This window comes from Diceros bicornis, chromosome 16 (assembly GCF_020826845.1).
Source record: "Diceros bicornis minor isolate mBicDic1 chromosome 16, mDicBic1.mat.cur, whole genome shotgun sequence".
Classification (NCBI taxonomy): domain Eukaryota; kingdom Metazoa; phylum Chordata; class Mammalia; order Perissodactyla; family Rhinocerotidae; genus Diceros; species Diceros bicornis.
In genome coordinates, this window is record NC_080755.1 from 39711897 (window position 1) to 39730834 (window position 18938).

The 18938-nt window shown below is 36.9% G+C and overlaps 1 protein-coding gene across 1 annotated transcript in view; it reads right to left on the reverse strand.

Annotated features, from left to right (window-relative positions):
• Positions 1-18259: 18259 nt before the first annotated feature.
• The window catches only part of PIAS2 (protein inhibitor of activated STAT 2), a 98817-nt gene continuing 98138 nt past the window's right edge, over positions 18260-18938 (reverse strand). Inside the window, exon 14 of the mRNA XM_058557050.1 lies at positions 18260-18430. Within this exon, the coding sequence (XP_058413033.1) occupies positions 18371-18430 (60 nt within the window). The 3' untranslated portion in view covers positions 18260-18370. The remainder of the gene's footprint in view (positions 18431-18938) is intronic.

Here is an 18938-nt window from a genome sequence, read left to right on the forward strand (position 1 = left end):
CCCTGGAAACTTGTTAGAAATCTCACCCCAGAGCTCCTAAATGAGCCCTCTAGGAGATTCTAATACAAACTCAAGCTTGAGCAATGGTTCTCAAACTTCAATAGGTATCAGAATGCCCACGCTCCTTAAAACACATATTGCTGTTTACAGAGCATCAGAGGCCCAGGTTGCTGTGCCTCACCCCCCGAGTCTTTGGTTCGTTAGGTCTGAACCAAAAACTTGCATTTTTGACAAATTCCCAGAGTGCACACTTAGAGAACCACTGCCCTAGAGGAAGGGATGGCCAAACTGGAATCCAAAGGGTGAGAGTTAGCAGATGAAGAAGGGTATGGGAGTGGGACGAAAACATACTGATCTCGTGACTGTATTTTTATATTTTATGTATTTCTACTCTTACTTTTGCCTTCTATTTTTTTTTTTTTTTTTACTTATGATGCTAGTCTTATTCTAACTTAATATGGATGTTTATCTCATCCATTTCCAGCCTAGCTTTTCTAATACACATCTTTGAGGCTATAAACTTCCCTCTATTATTCCAGCTGCATCTCAGAAGTTGGGAGATATATTGTGTTTCATTGTCATTCAATTCTAAATACTTTCTAATTCCCAATACAATTTCTTCCTGAACTCATGAGTTATGCAGAAGTATGTTTCTTAATTTCCAGACAGGATTTTTTTTTTTTTTTTTTTTGGTGAGGAAGATTTGCCCTAGCTAACATCTGTTGCCAATCTTCCTCTTTTTTTGCTGAGGAAGATTAGCCCTGAGCTAACATCTGTGCCAGTCTTCCTCTATTTGGTATATGAGTCACCCACAGCATGGCTGACAAGTGGTGTAGGTCCACACCCGGGATCCGAACCTGCAAACCCTGGGCTGCTGAAGCAGAGCATGCCAAACTTAACCACTACACCACAGGGCCAGCCCCCAGACAGGAATTGTTTGAAGGATCATTTTATCACTGATTTCTAGCTTAATTGCATTGTGGTCAGAGAACATACTTCTGTATTTCAACCCTTTGAAATCTGAAGTTTATGGCCTAGCATTTGGCCAATTTTTATGAAATGTCTCACCTGTGATCAAAAGAAATGTGTCTTCTGCTGTTGTTTGATGTAGTGTTCTATATATGTCCATTAAATCAGTTAGTTAATGTTGTTTAATTCTGTACATTACTAATTTTTTAGGCTTGATCTGTTACAAAGAAAGACGTTATATTTCCTGCAATGACTGGATTTTTTATTTTCCACACAGTTCTGACATTTTCTGCAATATATATTTTGGCTATGTTACTGGGTGCATATAAATTCAAAATTGTTTTATCTAATAATTTTGTGGCTGTTTTGATATTAATACAGCTACATCAAAATTCTCAGGGTTACAGGCCGGCCCCATGGTGTAGTGGTTAAGTTTGGTGCACTCTGCTTTGGCGGCCTGGGTTCGGGGGTTCAGATCCCAGGCGTGGATGTACACCATTGTCAGCCATGCTGTTGTGGCAACCCACATACAAAATAGAGAAAGACCGGCACAGATGTTAACTCAGGGCGAATCTTCTTCAAGCAAAATAAAGAGGAAGATCGGCAAAAGATGTTAGCTAAGGGCAAATCTTTCTCACACACACACACACAAAAAAACCTTCTCTGGGTTAGAATTTGCCTAATGTACCTTCTGCTATCTTCTTAAGTTCAACATTTCTTCACTCTTGTGTTTCAGATGTCTTTTATAAACAGGATATTCTTTGATATCTGACCATCTTTGTCATATAACTGGAGCATTTAGTCCATTTTCACTTAATGTAATTTTTGAGATCTATGGATTTATATCAACTGCTTTATTTTTTGCTTTTCATTTATCCCACAATTTTGATGTTTCTATTATTTATTTTTTTACATCTCATTTGTCCCCCTACCAGTTTGGAAGTTGTTCACTGTGTCTCAATTTTTTTTAGCAGTCATTCCAATTATGACAACATGAAATCTAAAGTAGATTGATATCTTCTTTACCAATAAAAAGCCTCTTCACCACTTCCTCCCCTTATATTCTACTCATATGATTTTAATTTTTTTTCCCTTTTAAAATCCCACGAGTTAATCTATTTAGTCAACATTTGCTAATCAGTCACTTTCTGTGGTCTTTATTCTATCTCACATCTGAGCTCCTCCACATAGGATTTCTTCCTTGTATCCTATCTGATTTATATCTTCTTTTAGTAAAGGTCTATTGGTGGCAAACTCTTCTGTTTTTGTTTAAATGAAAATATCTTTATTTTATTCTCATACTTGAAAGATCTTTTCACTTGGTACTGAGATCTAGGTTAAGTTATTTTTCTTCCAGTATACACTGAAGGGTCCATTTTTGGCTTGCATTGTTGCTGATGAGAAATCATCTGTCAGTTTAACTGTCAAACCTTTGAAAATATCTATTTTCTCTTTGATTTTAATAGTTTTCTCTTTCTTTTTGGTGTTCTGAAGTCTCACTCCAATATGTCGTGTCAATTTCTTAATTCTGTTTGGAATTTACTACCTTCCTGAATCTGTGGGATGATATCTTTCATCAGTTCTGAAAAATTCTCAGCCATGATCTCTTTGAATATTGTCTCTTTTCCATTCTTTCTCTTCTTTCCTTCTGGGACTCCAATTAGGAATATATTAGACTTCCTCAATCATCCATGTCTCATAACCTCTCCTGTATATTTTCCATCTCATTGTATTTCTGAGCTGCATTTTAATTAATATCTTCTTATTTATCCTGAAATTTCTTGCTATTCAAAGTGTGGTCCTTGAGCCAGGAGAATCCTTCTCATCTCTGAGCTTCTTAGAAATGCAAAATGTCAGGCCCCACTCTACACCTACAGAATCAGAACCTGCCTTTTAATATCATCTCCAGGTAATTTGCATGCACATTAAAGTTTGCAAAGCACTTACCTAGGTCATTAATTTTCAGAGTTGTGTCTAATCTGCAGTTAACCTTGTCCATAGGGGTTTCAATTTCAATTATTATATTTTCATTTCTACAAGTTCTATTTGGTACCTTTTAGTATGTGGTTGGATATACCTTATAATTCCTCATTCCCTGAATATATTTTTCAATCTTGTCTTTTATTTCATTAAACATGCTAAGATGGTCATTTTATAGTCCGTCTCTGATAATTTCATTATTTGAAGTCCTTGAAAGTCTGTTATTATTTGTTGTTTTACTGGTTCTTCCTCTTAATGCATTGTAAACTGTTAGTTTTTTGTTTTACTTTAAGCAGCTCATTTTCCTTGGTATTTTTTGTGTGTGTGGAAATTTTTTGCAATCTGGAGTGAATGTGAGTTCTTCTAGAAAGAATCTGCATTTACATCTGCCAGGCACCATGGGGCACTGCCATTCTGAGGTGACACTAACTAAATTCTCAACTTGAAGTTCTTGTCAAACCGTCCAATACTCTGCATTCAAGCTGCAAGACTGTGTGGAGCCTTGTGGTTCCCAATGTTTAGCAGTAATTTTCCCCCTTAGCTAATGCTAAGGTTCCTTGCAGTTCCCTGGCAGAGTGGGGTTATTTCTATTTCATCTTTATACTAAGGGCACAGCCTTTTGGGCTCTGCTTCTATGGGGAGAGAATCATATATTAGACAACTTGGGAAGATCTGAGATTTGCTTGCTATCCTCATGCCCCAGACCCTGTGAAAACCAAAGTCAAGTTCACCAGGTTCAACAAACAGCCTCGAGTTGAAGCCAGCTGCAGCAGTGCTCTGCTTTGCTCTCTGGATCTCCACTTTTATTCCACTTCTTCCTGGGAATTCCTTGATTTTCTGCTAGCTAATCAATGCTTCATAGCTTGTTTTTTTAAAAAAAAAATATTTAAAAAAATCTAGGATTCTTGGTTGTTTTAGCAGGAGCTACTAACCTGCCTAGGTACCTGTTTGAACCTAGCCAACTGGACAACATCTAGTGTTGTCAGGCAGTGCTTTTCAAATTGGTGGCTGACACCATTTAATGTGTCAGGAAATCAGTGTAGTGGGTCACAATCAGCATTAAAAAAAAAAAAGATATAAACAGATATGAGAGATATCTACTGAAACAGATACTAGAATAGCAAATACCTAAATGAGAGAGCCCATGGACTCTCTGCAAGAACTAGACATGTCTCAATAAACACTATAGCCAGCTGAGACAAACACTATAGGAAAAATAGTGAAGGGCATGTGATAAATATGTGATATGGAAGAAACAGGTCATTTAATCTTTTGTACAATGGTGTTCCATTTGATTTTCTGGCTTTTGAAGGTCAATTTCCTAATGGGAGGGTTGGGTTACTGCTGTATTTTTTGAATTTTATATTAACACAGTCTGCAGTTAGTTAAATGCATAAAAGTATAATCCACTGTTGGTAAACATGTCAATACTTCAATTATGATGAGTTTGTTTTTCAGAAAGAGTATTCTCAAGGATAGCATTTTTCAAGTTGAAAGTAAAACTTAAAAGTTATCGCTCTAACTATCATATTTCCTAACATCATTAGGAATGTGGATGTTTTTATGACAATGGTTTGAATAAAATAAAATTAGAGACAGTGTTATATCTCATTCCTCTGTCACAAACTTTTAATCATTACATTCTAGGAGAGAAATCTGAAACATTAAAAAAAACTTAATGACTTGCCTTCCACTCAAGAAGGGACTGGATTTATCCTTCTGCCTGCAACAATCAAAATATCCAAAAAATGTATGAAACAATTGCTTTTAAGATACTAGGTATCAGGCAACAAAGGACAGTGATCCCTGAAAGATGGCAAACAAATGAGGTGAGCCCTACAATTGCCCCAGCTTACTGCCTGGAGTTTCCAAGCTGTAGCACAGAGGAGAACCCAGGCAGAGCCCAGCAGATCCCCAGATTGAGGAAATGGAGCTGACAGTCCAGAGAGACCAAGGTGGTGAGAATTTACAGGACAGAGTACTAGAGACGAGCTAAACAGAGAGAGAACCCCAGAAATCTAGAGAGGGACCCCTTCCACGAATTCATCACAGTGGTTATCAATAAATCCATGTGAGGAAATTATCCAGGTTGGGGAAAGAACCATCCAAAAGAATTAGAAGGAACAATGTCTAGCACTCACACAGGGCCAGGAATAGTGCCTATCCCCAATAGCCAGAGTGTAAAATAATTCAAAATATTCACCCAATTCACCCAAAATAGATCCCAAATGAATTTCTAGAGATCAAAAACATACTAAATGAAATTACCAGAAAATTAGTCGTGCTGTACTTCAATGTTAATGAAGTCATATATGCTTTTTAGATACATAAAGACAAATACTGTTTCTTGACACTTTTATTTTAAAAAAATATGGTGAGATATAAGGTAAAATACGTTTTTTACTATGGCCACAATTGCAAGTTTTAGAATCACTAATGTAGGACCATGTAGATCATGGTAAAAACATTGCAATTTACCCTGAGTGAGACAGGGAAACATTAAAAGGTTTTGCGAAGAGCAGTTACATCATCTGATTTGCGTTTTAAGAAGACAAACTTGTTGCTGTGAGAAATAGCTATAGAGAGCAGGAATGAAAACAACAAGACATGTTTCCTACAGTTACAACAGTCCAAGTAAGAGAAGACACACATGTAGCATGACTCCCCTTGCAGCCAAACCACGTAATAGCCTGCTGAGATAGAATGAGGATTTCCTCAAGAATTAAAAATCTGGGCTTCTGTATTCCCTTTACACGGATGCTATAAATGACAGAGACAGCTAATCAGCTCTGAAAATATGTAGTTTCTCCAAATGAATACATAAATCATCAAGAAACCAGTATTAGTTCATCCTCCACACATTTTAAAAAATCAAAGTTTAAGTAATACACTTACACAGTTCAAAATTCAAAAGATACAAAAAGGTGTACATTAACAAAACGGCTTCCTCACTTCTCCCAGCCACTCAGCATTATCTTTACATGTCTATCATGTAAAGGGAGTGCTTTGCTCCCTCATTAGTTCTCTGCTTGTTGCTAGAGGTGGGTGAATTTTGAGATGGACTTGAAGGACAAAAATGACAATTTCACAGCATCTGTGATGATGGGAGCACTAATGAATGGGTATTTCTTTTAGCCTTGGTGGCAGGATGGAGATAATGGTAAAGACACTTGAAAGAGTCTTTCCTTGAGTCTGTCTTAAAGGACAAACAAGCACTGCTGGAAAGGAAATGGAGAAGAATGTATAGGCTAAAAGTAGGAACGAAATTAGCTAATAAAATATAATTCAGGGTTTCTTTTATCTCACTTTCCTTTCTACCTCCTGGACTACTTTGCTGCTCAGAGGTAACTCCCCTTGCTTTAGTGATTAATTAAATACACCTGTCCAACCTGCACTACAGGGTTATTATGAGGTTCAGATGAAATAATGGATGTGGAAAATACAACTCTACATAATTTTTAATTTAGAATGCTATTATTGCCGCCTCTTCCCCCACTAAAATAAAAAGCCTTTAAGGACCTAATCATACTACTAGAGCATTACTTAACTTAAGACATGGGTGGGGATGCTTTGAGTTATCATTTGATAACACAGAAGAAAAGGATTGACTCTGAGGTAAAGGCATATGGGAGAAAAGGCTTGTGGGCTCTCGTATCCTGGGCAAGAAGAGGTACAACCAGTGAGGAAGAGTTGAGAACGGGGAAGCTGGGATAACCAAAGATAAATGTTGCCAAATTTGTGTAGACACAGCTCCACTGGGGGCCGGGGGAGGGAGTGGTGCTTCCTTTACTTCTTGTCTTATTCACAAAGTATTAGACATGTCCAAGAAATAAAACTATAAATACAGTGTTTAGGAGGAAAATAGGCATTCAATATTATTATTGAAAATAAAACCTGCTGCTTCTGCTTCAGACCAAGATGGAATAACAGGAATCAGATTTACTCCTCTACCTGAAACAATGAAAAAACCGAAATACGTGAAATAATAGTTCTCCAGACACTGGACATTTGGCAATGAAGGAAAATGTTCCCGGAGATATGGGGAAACAAAACAGATGAGTCCTGTGATGGCCCCATCTTTCTTCCTCAAGAGATTTTCAGGCCACAGGGCAAGGAGGGGGAATGCAGGAGGAGGCGAACGGTCTCCTTCAAAAGTTGAAGAGAGTCCAGGTCAGCATGAAAGGAGCCTGGAAATTGTCACTCCCATTCTAACAATAATAAAAGAAAGTTGAACAAACTGAAAGCCAACAACTCTTCTTAGATCCAGAAGAGAACTGATATCACAGCACAAACTGCTGCCCACCAAATTGGAGAGATGGACAGGCAGTTACAGAGAATCACAACTAACAAGAGCAGAAGCCCAAGAGCAGAAACCTTCATGGGAACCAGTACTGGGTTCCTTTTACCCAGCACATCATGTCTAGCTTTCAACAAAAAATTATGAGACATACTAAAAAACAAAAACACAGTTTGAAGAGATAGAGTAACCATCAGAACCAGACTCACATATGGCAAATATGTTGAAATTACCAGACCAGAATTTGAAACTATGATTAAAATAAGGTAAGAGCTCTAATGAAAAAAGTGGACAATATGTTAAGAACAGATGGATAATATAAGCACAAAGATGAAAACTCTAAGAAAGCATCAAAAAGAAATGCTAAAAATAAAAAACACTGTCATAAAAATGAACAATGCATCTGATGGGCTCATCAATAGACTGGACATGGCTGAGGAAAGAATCAGTAAGCTTCAAGAAACATCAATGAAAACCTCCAAAGCTGAAATGCAAAGAGAAAAAAAGAATATCCAAGAACTGTGGGACAGTTACAAAAGATAGAACATATACATAATGGGAATACCCGAGTTAAACAAAAAGAAAGGAACAAAAGAAATATTTGAAACAATGATCATGGAAAATTTCCCCAAATTAATCACAGAGACCAAATCAGATTCAAGAAGCTTTCAGAACACCAAGCAGGATAAATACTAAAAAAAAATTCTACATCTAGGCATGTCATATTCAAACTACAGAAAATCAAAAACAAAGAGAAAACCTTGAAAAAAGCCAAAGGAAAAAAAAACATCTTACCTATAGAGAAGCCAGGATAAGAATTACATTGGACTTCTGTTCAGAAACCATGCAATGAGTGGAGTGCAATACATGAAGTGTTGGCAAAATAAAACCCACACCCTTCAAAAGTGAAGGAGAAATAAAGTCTTTTTCAGACAAACAAAAATAAAGGGAATTAGTTGACACTAGACCTGCCTTGCAAGAAATGTTAAAAGAAATTCTTCAGAAAGAATATATAGGAATAACATCAGAGAAGGAACAAATGTAGGTACCATAAAATCTTTTATTTTTCTTTTTTTTATTTGAATAGTTTAAAATAATAACAGCAATGTTCAGTGATTATAGCTTATGGTTAAGTTAAATGAATGATAGCAATATCATAAGGGGTGGAGGGAGGATTTGAGAATACTCCATTATAAAATACTTACATTACCCATGCAGTGGTGCAGTGTTACTTGAAAGGGGACATGGATTAGTTGTAAATGTATATTGCAAACTCAAGGGTGACTACTAAAAAAAAAAAAAGAAAAACACCCAAAAGTATAATTGATATGCTAACAAGAAAAAATGGAATCATATAAAACGCTAGATTAAAACTACAGCAGGGGCCGGCCCTGTGGCTTAGCAGTTAAGTGCGTGCGCTCTGCTACTGGTGGCCCAGGTTTGGATCCCAGGTGTGCCCCGATGCACCGCTTGTCCGGCCAGGCTGAGGCAGCGTCCCACATACAGCAACTAGCAGGATGCGCAACTATGACATATAATTGTCTACTGGGGCTTTGGGGAGAAAAAGGGGAAAAAAAAGGAGGATTGGCAATAGATGTTAGCTTAGGGCCAGTCTTCCTCAGTAAAAAAAAAGAGGAGGATTGGCATGGATGTTAGCTCAGGGCTGATCTTCCTCACCAAAAAAAAAAAAAAAAAAAAACTACAGTACATGGAAAAAGGGTAAAGGAAAGAAAAACAAAGAACATGGGCAACAAATAGAAAACAAGAAAAAAGTATGGAATATATTAACCCACCAATATCAATGATCACTTTAAATGTCAATGGTGTAAATGCACCAAGTAAAAGACAGAGGCTGTCAGGGGCTGGCCCAGTGGCACAAGCAGTTAAGTGCGCGTGCTCTGCTGCGGCAGCCCGGGGTTCGCCGGTTCAGATCCCGGGCGCACATTGACGCACCGCTTGTTAAGCCATGCTGTGGCAGTGTCCCATATAAAGTAGAAGAAGATGGGCACGGATGTTAGCCCAAGGCAAGTCTTCCTCAGCAAAAAAGAGGAGGATTGGCATTGGACGTTAGCTCAGGGCTGGTCTTCCTCACAAAAAAAAAAAAAAAAAAAGACAGGCTGTCAGAGTGGATCAAAAAACACCACCAAATATCTTGTCTACAAGAAACCCACTTTAAACATAAAGACACAGATAATGAAAAGTAAAGGAAGGGAGAAATATGTACCATGCTAACACTAATCAAAGAAAGCTGGAATGGCTATATTAATTTCAGACAAAGCACACTTCAGAGAAAGGAAAATTATCAGGGATAAAAAGGGGCATTATATGATAAAGGGGTCAATTCTCCAAGAAGACACAGCAATCCTAATGTGTTATGTACCTAATAACAGCCAGTCAATACATTTGAGGCAAATCTGACAGAATTTCAAAAAGAAATAGACACATCCACGTTATGGCTGGAGATTTCAACACCTATCAGTAATGGACAGATCCAGCAGGTGCAAAATCAGTAAGGACATAGTGAAACTGTACAGCACCATCAATCAACCCGATCTAATTAACATCTATAGAATATTTCATCCAACAACATCTTCTCAAGGTCACATAGAACATTCATCAAGACAGACCACATTCTGGGCCATAAAACACACCTTAACAAGTTTAAAAGAACAAAAAACATATAAAGTATGTTCTCAGACCACAACAGAATTAAACTACGAATCAGTAACAGAAAGATAGCAGAAAACCCCAAAATACTTGGAGATTACACTTCTAAATAACACATGAGTCAAAGAAGTTTCAAGAGAAATTTTAAAATATTTTAACTAAATGAAAATACACTTTATCAAAATTTGTGGGATGTAGTAAAAGCAAAGCTTAGCGGAAAATTTATACCATTGAAAGCACATATTAGAAAAGAACAGAATCTAAAATCAATAATCTAATCATTCACTATGGTAAACTAAAAAAGGAAGAGCAAATTAAATACAAAGTAAGAAGAAAAGAAACAATAAAAATTGAAGAAATCAATGAAATTAAAAACAAGAAATCAGTAGAGAAAATCAATCAATCAATAAATAAATAAAATTGATAAATCTGTAGCCAGACTAATTAAGGAAAAAAGAGAGAAGACACAAACAACTAATATCAGAAATGAAAGAGGGCTCATCACTACTAATCCAATGGATATTAAATGGATAATAAAAGAGTACTATGAACAACTCCATGATCACAAATTTGATTTCAACCTACATGAAATGAATCAATTCTTTGAAAGACAAAAACTACCACAATTTACACAAGAAGAAACAGATCATCTGAATAGGCCTATATTTACTAAAGAAACTGAATCAATAATTATTAACGTTCCCAAACAGAAAGCACCAGGCCCAGACGGGTTCACTGGTGAATTCCACCAAACATTTAAGACAAAAATTATACCAATTCTCTACAAACTCTTACCCAAAACAGAAGCAGATGGAATACTTCCTAACTCGTTCTATGAGGCTAGCATTACTCTAATACCAAAACCAGACAAAGACATTACAAGAAAACTATAGACCAATATCTCTCATGAACATAGATGCAAAAATCCTCAACAAAATATTAGCAAATCAAATCCAAAAATATATAAAAAGAATTACACGCCACGACCAAATGAGATTTATTCAGGTATCCAAGGCTAGCTCAACACTGAAAAATCAGTTATTGTAATCCATCACATTAATAGGCTAAAGAAGAAAAATCACATGATCATATCAATAGATACAGAAAAAGCATCTGACTAAATCTAACACCCACTCATGATAATCACTCAGCAAACAAGGAATAGAGAGGAACTTCCTCAAACTGATAAAGGACATTTACTAAAAAAATACAGGTAACATCATACTTAGTTGTGAGTAACCTGAAGCTTTCCACTAAGATCAGGAATAAGGCAAGGATGTCACCTCTCACCACTCCTATTCAGTATCATACTGGAAGTCCTACCTAATGCAATAAGACCATAAAGGTATACAGATTGGGAAGGAAGAAATAAAACTGTCTTTGTTTTGCAGATGACATGACGGTCAGAAAATCTGAAAGAATGGACAAAAAAAACCTCTTCAAATTAATAAGTGATTATAGGAAAGTTAAAGAATACAAGGTTAATATACAAAAGTCAATTGCTTTCTTATATACCAGCAAGGAACAACTAGAATTTGAAAACAATACCATTTACAGTAGCACCAAAAGAAAAAATCAAATATTTAGATATAAATCTAACAAATTATATACAAGATCTATATGAGGAAAATTACAAAACTCTGATGAAAGAAATCAAAGAAGATAAATGGACAGGAATACTTAATACTGTTAAGATGTCAGTTCTTTCCAATTTGATCTACAGATTCAACATAATCACAATCAAAATCTCAGCAAACTGATTGACAAACTGATTCTAAAGTTTATACAGAGAGGTAAAAGACCCAGAATAGCCAACACAATAGTGAAGGAGAAGAACAAAGACTTCAAGACCTAATATAAATCCACAGTAATTAAGACAATGTGGTATTGGCAAAAGAAGATCAAAATAGATCAAAGGAACAGAACAGAAACCCCAGATATAGACCCACACAAATAAAGTCAACTGATCTTTGTCAAAGGAGCAAAAGCAATTCAACAGAGAAAGGATAATCTTTTCAACAAACGGTGCTAGAACCACTGGACATCCACATGAAAAAAAGAATCTAGACACAAACCTTAAAACTTTCACAAAAATTAATGCAAAATGGATCATAGATCTAAACATAAAATGCAAAAGAATAAATCTCCTAAAATATAACATAGGACAAAATCTAAATGATGCTGGGTTAGGCAATGACTTTTTAGATAGAACACCAAAAGCATGATCCATGAAAGAAAAAACTGCTAAGCTGGACTTCGTTAAAATTAAAAACTGCTCTGCAAGAGAGACTGTCAAGAGAATGAGAAGGCAAGCCAGACTGGGAGAAAATATTTGCAATATACATATCTGATAAAGGACTGACTTCCAAAATATACAAAGAACTCTTAAAACTCAACAAAAAGAAAATGAACAACCCAATTAAAAAGGGGCAAAATATCTGAACAGACATCTCACCAAAGATACACAGATGGTAAATAAGCATGATACTCAACATCATTCATCATTGGGAACTGCAAATTAAAACGATGACTCTGCTCTACACCTACTAGAATAGCTAAAATCCAAAACACTGACAATACCAAATGCTGACAAAGAAGTGGAGCAACAGGAACTTGAATTCACTGCTGGTGGGAATGCAAAACAGTACAGCCACTCTTGAAGACAGTTTGGCAATTTCTTCCAAAACTAAATATATTCTTACCATAGTATAGAGGAAACTTAAATGCATATTATTAAGTGAAAGAAGCCAATCTGAAAAGACTACATACAGTATGATTCCAACTATGACATTCTAGAAAAGGCAAAACTATGGAGACAGTCAAAAGATGTGGTTGCCATGGGTTGAGGGGTAGGGGAGGGAGGGATGAATAAGTGGAACACAGACGATTTTTACAGCAGTAAAAATATTCTGTTTTACACTATCATGATGGATACATATCATTATACATTTGTCCAAACCCATAGAATGTACTACACTGAGAGTGAACACTAATGTAAACTATGGACTTTGGATGATTACATTGTGTCAATGTAGGTTCATCAATTATAACAAATGTATCAATTTGGTAGGGGATGTTGATAATGGGAAGGCTATGCATGTGTACCGGCAGGGGGTATATGGGAAATCTTGTACCTTCCTCTTAATTTTCCTGTGAACCTAAAACTGCTCTAAAAAAATTGTCTTAAAAAAATGGGCAAAGGATCTGAACAGCTATTTCTCCAAAGAAGATACACAAAAAACCAATTAGCACATGACATCATTAATCATTAGAGAAATGTAAATCAAAACCATAATCAAGTAACATTTCAAACGCAACATGATGGCTATAATCAAAAGACAAAAAAAAAAAAAAACAAATGTTGGTGAGGATGTGAAGAAACTGGAGCCCTGCTACATCGTTGGTGGGAATTTAAAATGGTACAACCACTTTGGAAAACAGTCTGGTAATTTCTCAAAATGTTAAACATGGAGTTATCACGTGGCCCTGCATTTCCACCCCTAGGTATATACCCAAAAGAAATGGAAATACGTCTATACTAATATTTGTACATGAATGCTCACAGCAGTATTTATAATAGCCAAAAGGTGGAAACAACCCAAATGTCTATCAACTGGTGGATAGATAAACCAAGTGTCATATATCCATACAATGGAATACTATTTGGCCATAAAAAGGAATGAAATACTGATATATGCCACAACATGGATGAACCTTAAAAACATTGAAGCTAACTGAAAGAAGCTAGTGACAAAAGACAACACGTCATATGATTGAGTTTATATGAAATGTTTAGAATAGGCAAATATACAGACACAAAGATTAGGGGTTGCCTAGTGGTGGGGGGATGTGATGGATGGGGGGAATGGGGGTGAGTGATTGCTAATGGATATAGTTTTATGTATCGATTCAATCAAATACGGTGTTTTGGAAATTAAAGTTTTTTAATGGATAATTTATTTTTATATTATATCAGGAGCTTTTAACTCCACTGACCACTCTCTTCTTGAAATACTCTATTCTTTTGGCCTCTGTGATACCACTGCTGGTTTCCCTTCTCAGCTGCTCCTTCTCAATCTCCTTGTATTCCTTTTTTTAGCTCTTCTTTTCTCACTCATTGATTTCTCTGGATGAGCTCTTCCATTTTCATGGTTTCAGTACCACCTGTGTTGTAGGATAAGCACGTAGCTGGTCTAATGGCACGTGGGCACGACTTCCAGAAACATCTTGGAATGTTCTTCCAGAACATTCTTGTTCCAGTTCCAAAGTACTGAGCCCAATAATGACTTAGTGGAGTTGTTAGCCTTGAGCGACTGGAGATGGTAAGTTAGAATGTTTACACCTACAATTGTATGTGTGACGTGCCTGACTTCAGATGAAGTGGTCCTCAGTAAATAGAGTAGATTACATGCAGAATTCCCTCAGCGTTATGTATACAGTAGACTGGGTCTACAAGGGGTCACTTAGGTTTTCAGGTTTAGTACAACACCTGTCCACACATTATTATCCCCACTGTGCAATGCCCTACCAATCCCCCATTCCCGGCCCCTGCCCTGTAAGACTCTGGAGTCTAGGTCAGTGTGCTGACTTCCTCCCAACTCCCCAGCACCTTTTACTTCTACCATCTGCCCCAAACATGTACCTCCTCCTCTTGTTTTCCTCTCTTGGTGAATGCCTGCTGCTCAGGTATTAAATGATTTCCACAGTCAGCATAAGTCAAGTACAAACAGTTATCCACCATTTCTTCATTCACAAATATTTATTGAGCACCTACTATGCACCACACACCATGTCAGGCTCTGGAATGCAAGTGAAGTAAGATCACCCCTGCCCTCATGGAGCTTACAATCTAGTAGAGGAGACAGACAATACACAGTGAACCAATACATAAAATAAACACAGGTTGTGATAAGCGCCATACAGGATATAAATTGAGTGATGTGATAAGAATAGTTTGGAAACACCTACTTTTTAGACAGAATGATCAGGGAAGGCCTCTCTGAGAAGGTGGTTAAAAGCTGAGTTTGAAGCCTGTCTCCCCACTTACAAGCTGCATGACCTTAGGCAAGTTACTTACCCTCTCAGAATCTGTTTCCACATGTGTAAAATGGAGATAATCATACCAAACTCAACAAATGCTCATTACTGTTAATAATCATGAAAACCCTTCAATGCCTTCTCACTGCTTTACAAGACCCTTCATGATCTCTTACATAGTTCTCTTAATATTCCTTAGCAAATTTCCAGCTATTCTGAACATTTTCAATCCTCACTTGGCAAATTTCCAATCAACTCTGATGTTCCTACTTGTATGTTACTTCCACGAAATCTGTTAGTTGCCTCATCTATGTGCTCCTGTAGCACCCTGTACTTCACCTTTTACCATCGCATTCTAATCTCCCTATTTTACACATTTGTATACTCTACCGGAGTACAACTTTGCTGAAGGTAGGTACCTATCTTGTGGTCCAAGCGCCTGATACAATGCCTGGCATATAACACTATCTCAAATATTTGATGACTGAGACTATAAGTCAAAAGCAGCAGTAGAGAGAGGAAAGACATGGAGGAAAGGGAGAAAGTCTGGTGGACAAAGGTCCTGAAGATGACAGGAGACAGGAGTCAAAGGCCCACCTCATCCTCTGAGACTGGAATAAAGAAGTAAGGATGAAGGTGGGCATAGATGGAGAGAAATCATGTTGATGTACTAAATCTTCTGATTGAATTAGGAAGCAAGATTATCTGATAAGAAGGGTGTAATTTGAAAGGGAGTGGTAATTTTTGTAATAATTGATGAGAATGGGCAAAAGAACCATGCAATGCTAAGTCAAAAGACGAATAGGTGACTCTGTGGACGTGTTCAGGCTGTAATAATGAAAGACCAGTCTAAGTGGGACAGAAAGTACAGAGAAAACAGAAGGGGTGAAACAGTGGTAGCGAGTTTTAGTGGAAGAAAATGTTGTTGGGTGTGAGATAACGAAAAATCTCACAGGCTAGACTGTTGGATGGATCATCCACAAGAACCTTGATGACATTGAGAATAGCTACAGAATTAGAGATGGCAAAGAACACTGTGAGTCACCAAGTGAAGCCTTCAGCAAATCAAAGGGAGTGATCGGCAGGTTACTTGATGACAGCAGAGGTAGCTGACAGTATACCCTCTTGTGAGGAGAAATTGTTTAGAAATTACAATAGAGAGAAAGGGCAGCAACTACCACCTCTTGAGATATGTGTAATGTGAACACAGCTCACACTGGTGAGAGCTGCAGGGTATGGCAGGACTTCAGGTGACAGCCAAATTTGTTATGGCAAGGCAGTGGAGAAAAATCAAAAGAAAAAGTTGAGATGTAGTTGAGCATGGTTTAGGGAGGAGCAAGGGTGGCCAACTGGGAGTGACCAGGATAAATACAGAAAGGAGACAAGTGAAGGTGAAAGTGGAGGACAAGGGAACTTCACACTTCTTGAAAGACTGCAGAAAACACGGATTAGCTTCATGGACACTTCCTCATCCTTGTCTTCCCTAAATTACTAATCTCTGTTCTCACTGCCTCCTGTCTCTGTAAATAGCACCATTATCCTGGTGACCCAAGCTTGAGAAATGGACTTAGCCCTTACTCCTATACCCATTCAAACAGTGAATCTTGAGTCTTCCTTTGAAATGGCTCCAACATTCACTCCTTCCTTATTCCTGTGGCCATCAGCTGAAATCAGTTCTCATAATTTTATGTCTAGATTCCCATGTCAGTCTCCTATTTAGCTTAAACTTCACTTAAGTCAGAGAGCTTTTGAGGTAGGTCTGTTTTCAGACTTCCAAGTCCACTGTGAAACTTATCTGTTTCTTAATTTGTAAAATGGGAACAATACCACTTTTCCTTGAAGGTCTATCATAAGGAATGAACATTTTTGTAAAGTTCTTAGCAGAACGACTATTAATAGGTAAGAATTCTTGATTATTGAAAACTTACTTATAAGCCCTTTGAAGTCCGGGACCAGATCTTTTATACCACTCCATCCCACATACACTTACCAAACATACTGAATATTTGTTAAATAGTTTGATGAAGGCCAAAATAAGAGGCATATTCTCTTTTATAACACAACAACATTCTTCTTCACTTGAAAGAGTTAAGTTTAGACAACACAAAATAAAGGAAACTTTAAAAGCCATTCAGAAATAAAAAGCAGTTTGGGAAATAATGCATGTGATAAGCCAATCAAGAAAATAACACCTTGAACATCTGAAGATAGCAATTGGTTTTTCTTTCCCCACAGTGCCCTTAGAACACCAAGATCCAATTGGAAACATAGAGGAATTCTAACTGAAACAAGCAAAGGTTGGCCCTGCTTTTGTTGTTTTAGCCTTACCACTTTTCCAGTTTGGGTTGGACTGCCTTTGGCTCAGAAGATCCTACTTGCTCTGGGGAGCACAGAAAGGACAAAATGGAGCCTACAGGAAGAGGAAAAAAGAGAGCCGGCTACTAAGGGCTGGCCCTAGGCACAAATGGTTTAAAAAGAAAAAGTGTCAGGATTTTCTAACTAAAAATGGAAAATGTAGTCTGCCAATGGGCTACTTCACAGTACAAGTAAAACTATATGAAAAATCATTTGGATATCCATATGTAGATGTTTCTGGAACATGTCAGATAGATATATTTGAAACTGAGACAGCCCAGGAAAATCTCTGCCAATTATCTCCACATGAGTTAGCCCAGCTCACCAAGGTCAGAAGGGCAGAGGGTCTTTAGTGCAGATGCCTGCATAGAGATAAATGGTACATATTCTTTGAAAATATGGTCAGACAGTTCTTATAGCAAATGGTCGGAGTATAAATTAGTAAAACCACTTGGAAAAGTGATACGAATCAAGAACTCTGAAAGTGTTTATATCCTTGACCCAGAAATTCCACCTCTAGGAATTTATACTAAGGAAATAATTTATGCACAAAGACATTCACTGGAACATTAGATGCAATCTAAAATGTCCAATGAGGAAAGGTGATACAAATCACGGCACATCCATACAATGGACTATCATGCAATTTATAAAGGTTGACATAGTTTTTAATGACATGGAATAATGCCTGTAGATTGAGGAAAAGAAATTAAGATACAAATTATATTGAAAATAAATGAAACTACGTAAAAACATGCACAAGTAGCAGAGACTGGCAAGAAATAACGCAAAAATATTAAAGTGCTTTCTTTCCCCTGCATGATAGAATTATAGGCAATTATTACTTTTCTTTACACTTTTCTGTTTTGTCTAAATTTTCCACAATGAGCATATTTTACTGGCATAAACAAAAAAAACAAAAACACTGAATCAGGCAAGCATTTAAGAAGAATGGGCATTTTTATATAGCTTTATTTGTTTCTGCTAGGTATTGGAGTGTGGTTCCTAACAACAAAAAAAGGGGGCTTACAAACCAAACATTTATTTGACAGGAGCATGAGACTCTTAAAAAAGCAGAGAAATTCTTAAATTCTTTTCCACAAGTTTCACCATATTCATGTAGAACTGTAGCAAAAAAAAATGGTGAAGCCAGTTAAATCATCAATCACTGATCTAAATGACAACTCCAAGCTCCCACATCGCATGGATCCAAGGCCACAAAATACAATGTCAGACCCAAGTTTAAATGGCACATTGCTCTACATTTTCCAAGATGAAAAAAATTAGGAAAATAAAAGTGTTTTTACTAAACACTTTTTTTTACTAAAAAAAAAAAGAAAGAAAGAAAGAAACAGTTAAGTGCTTTTCTACCAATTAGCGGCTGGAGAGAAATGAAAGGCATACCTGAGAATTAAACTAATGCTTTGTAAAAACTGACTTTACTTAAAAAGACAAAATGTAACTCATGAATACTTTATTAGCAGGAAAAAAACAGACAACTTGGTTACTAAATGACAAGTGTCCAGGACTGGTCTGAAGGCAAAATGTCTGCAAGGTCTGACTCAAAGTCAGAATAGCCTCTGTTGAACACCACTTCACCTAAAATCCAACATTTTACCTTTCTTCAAATTCC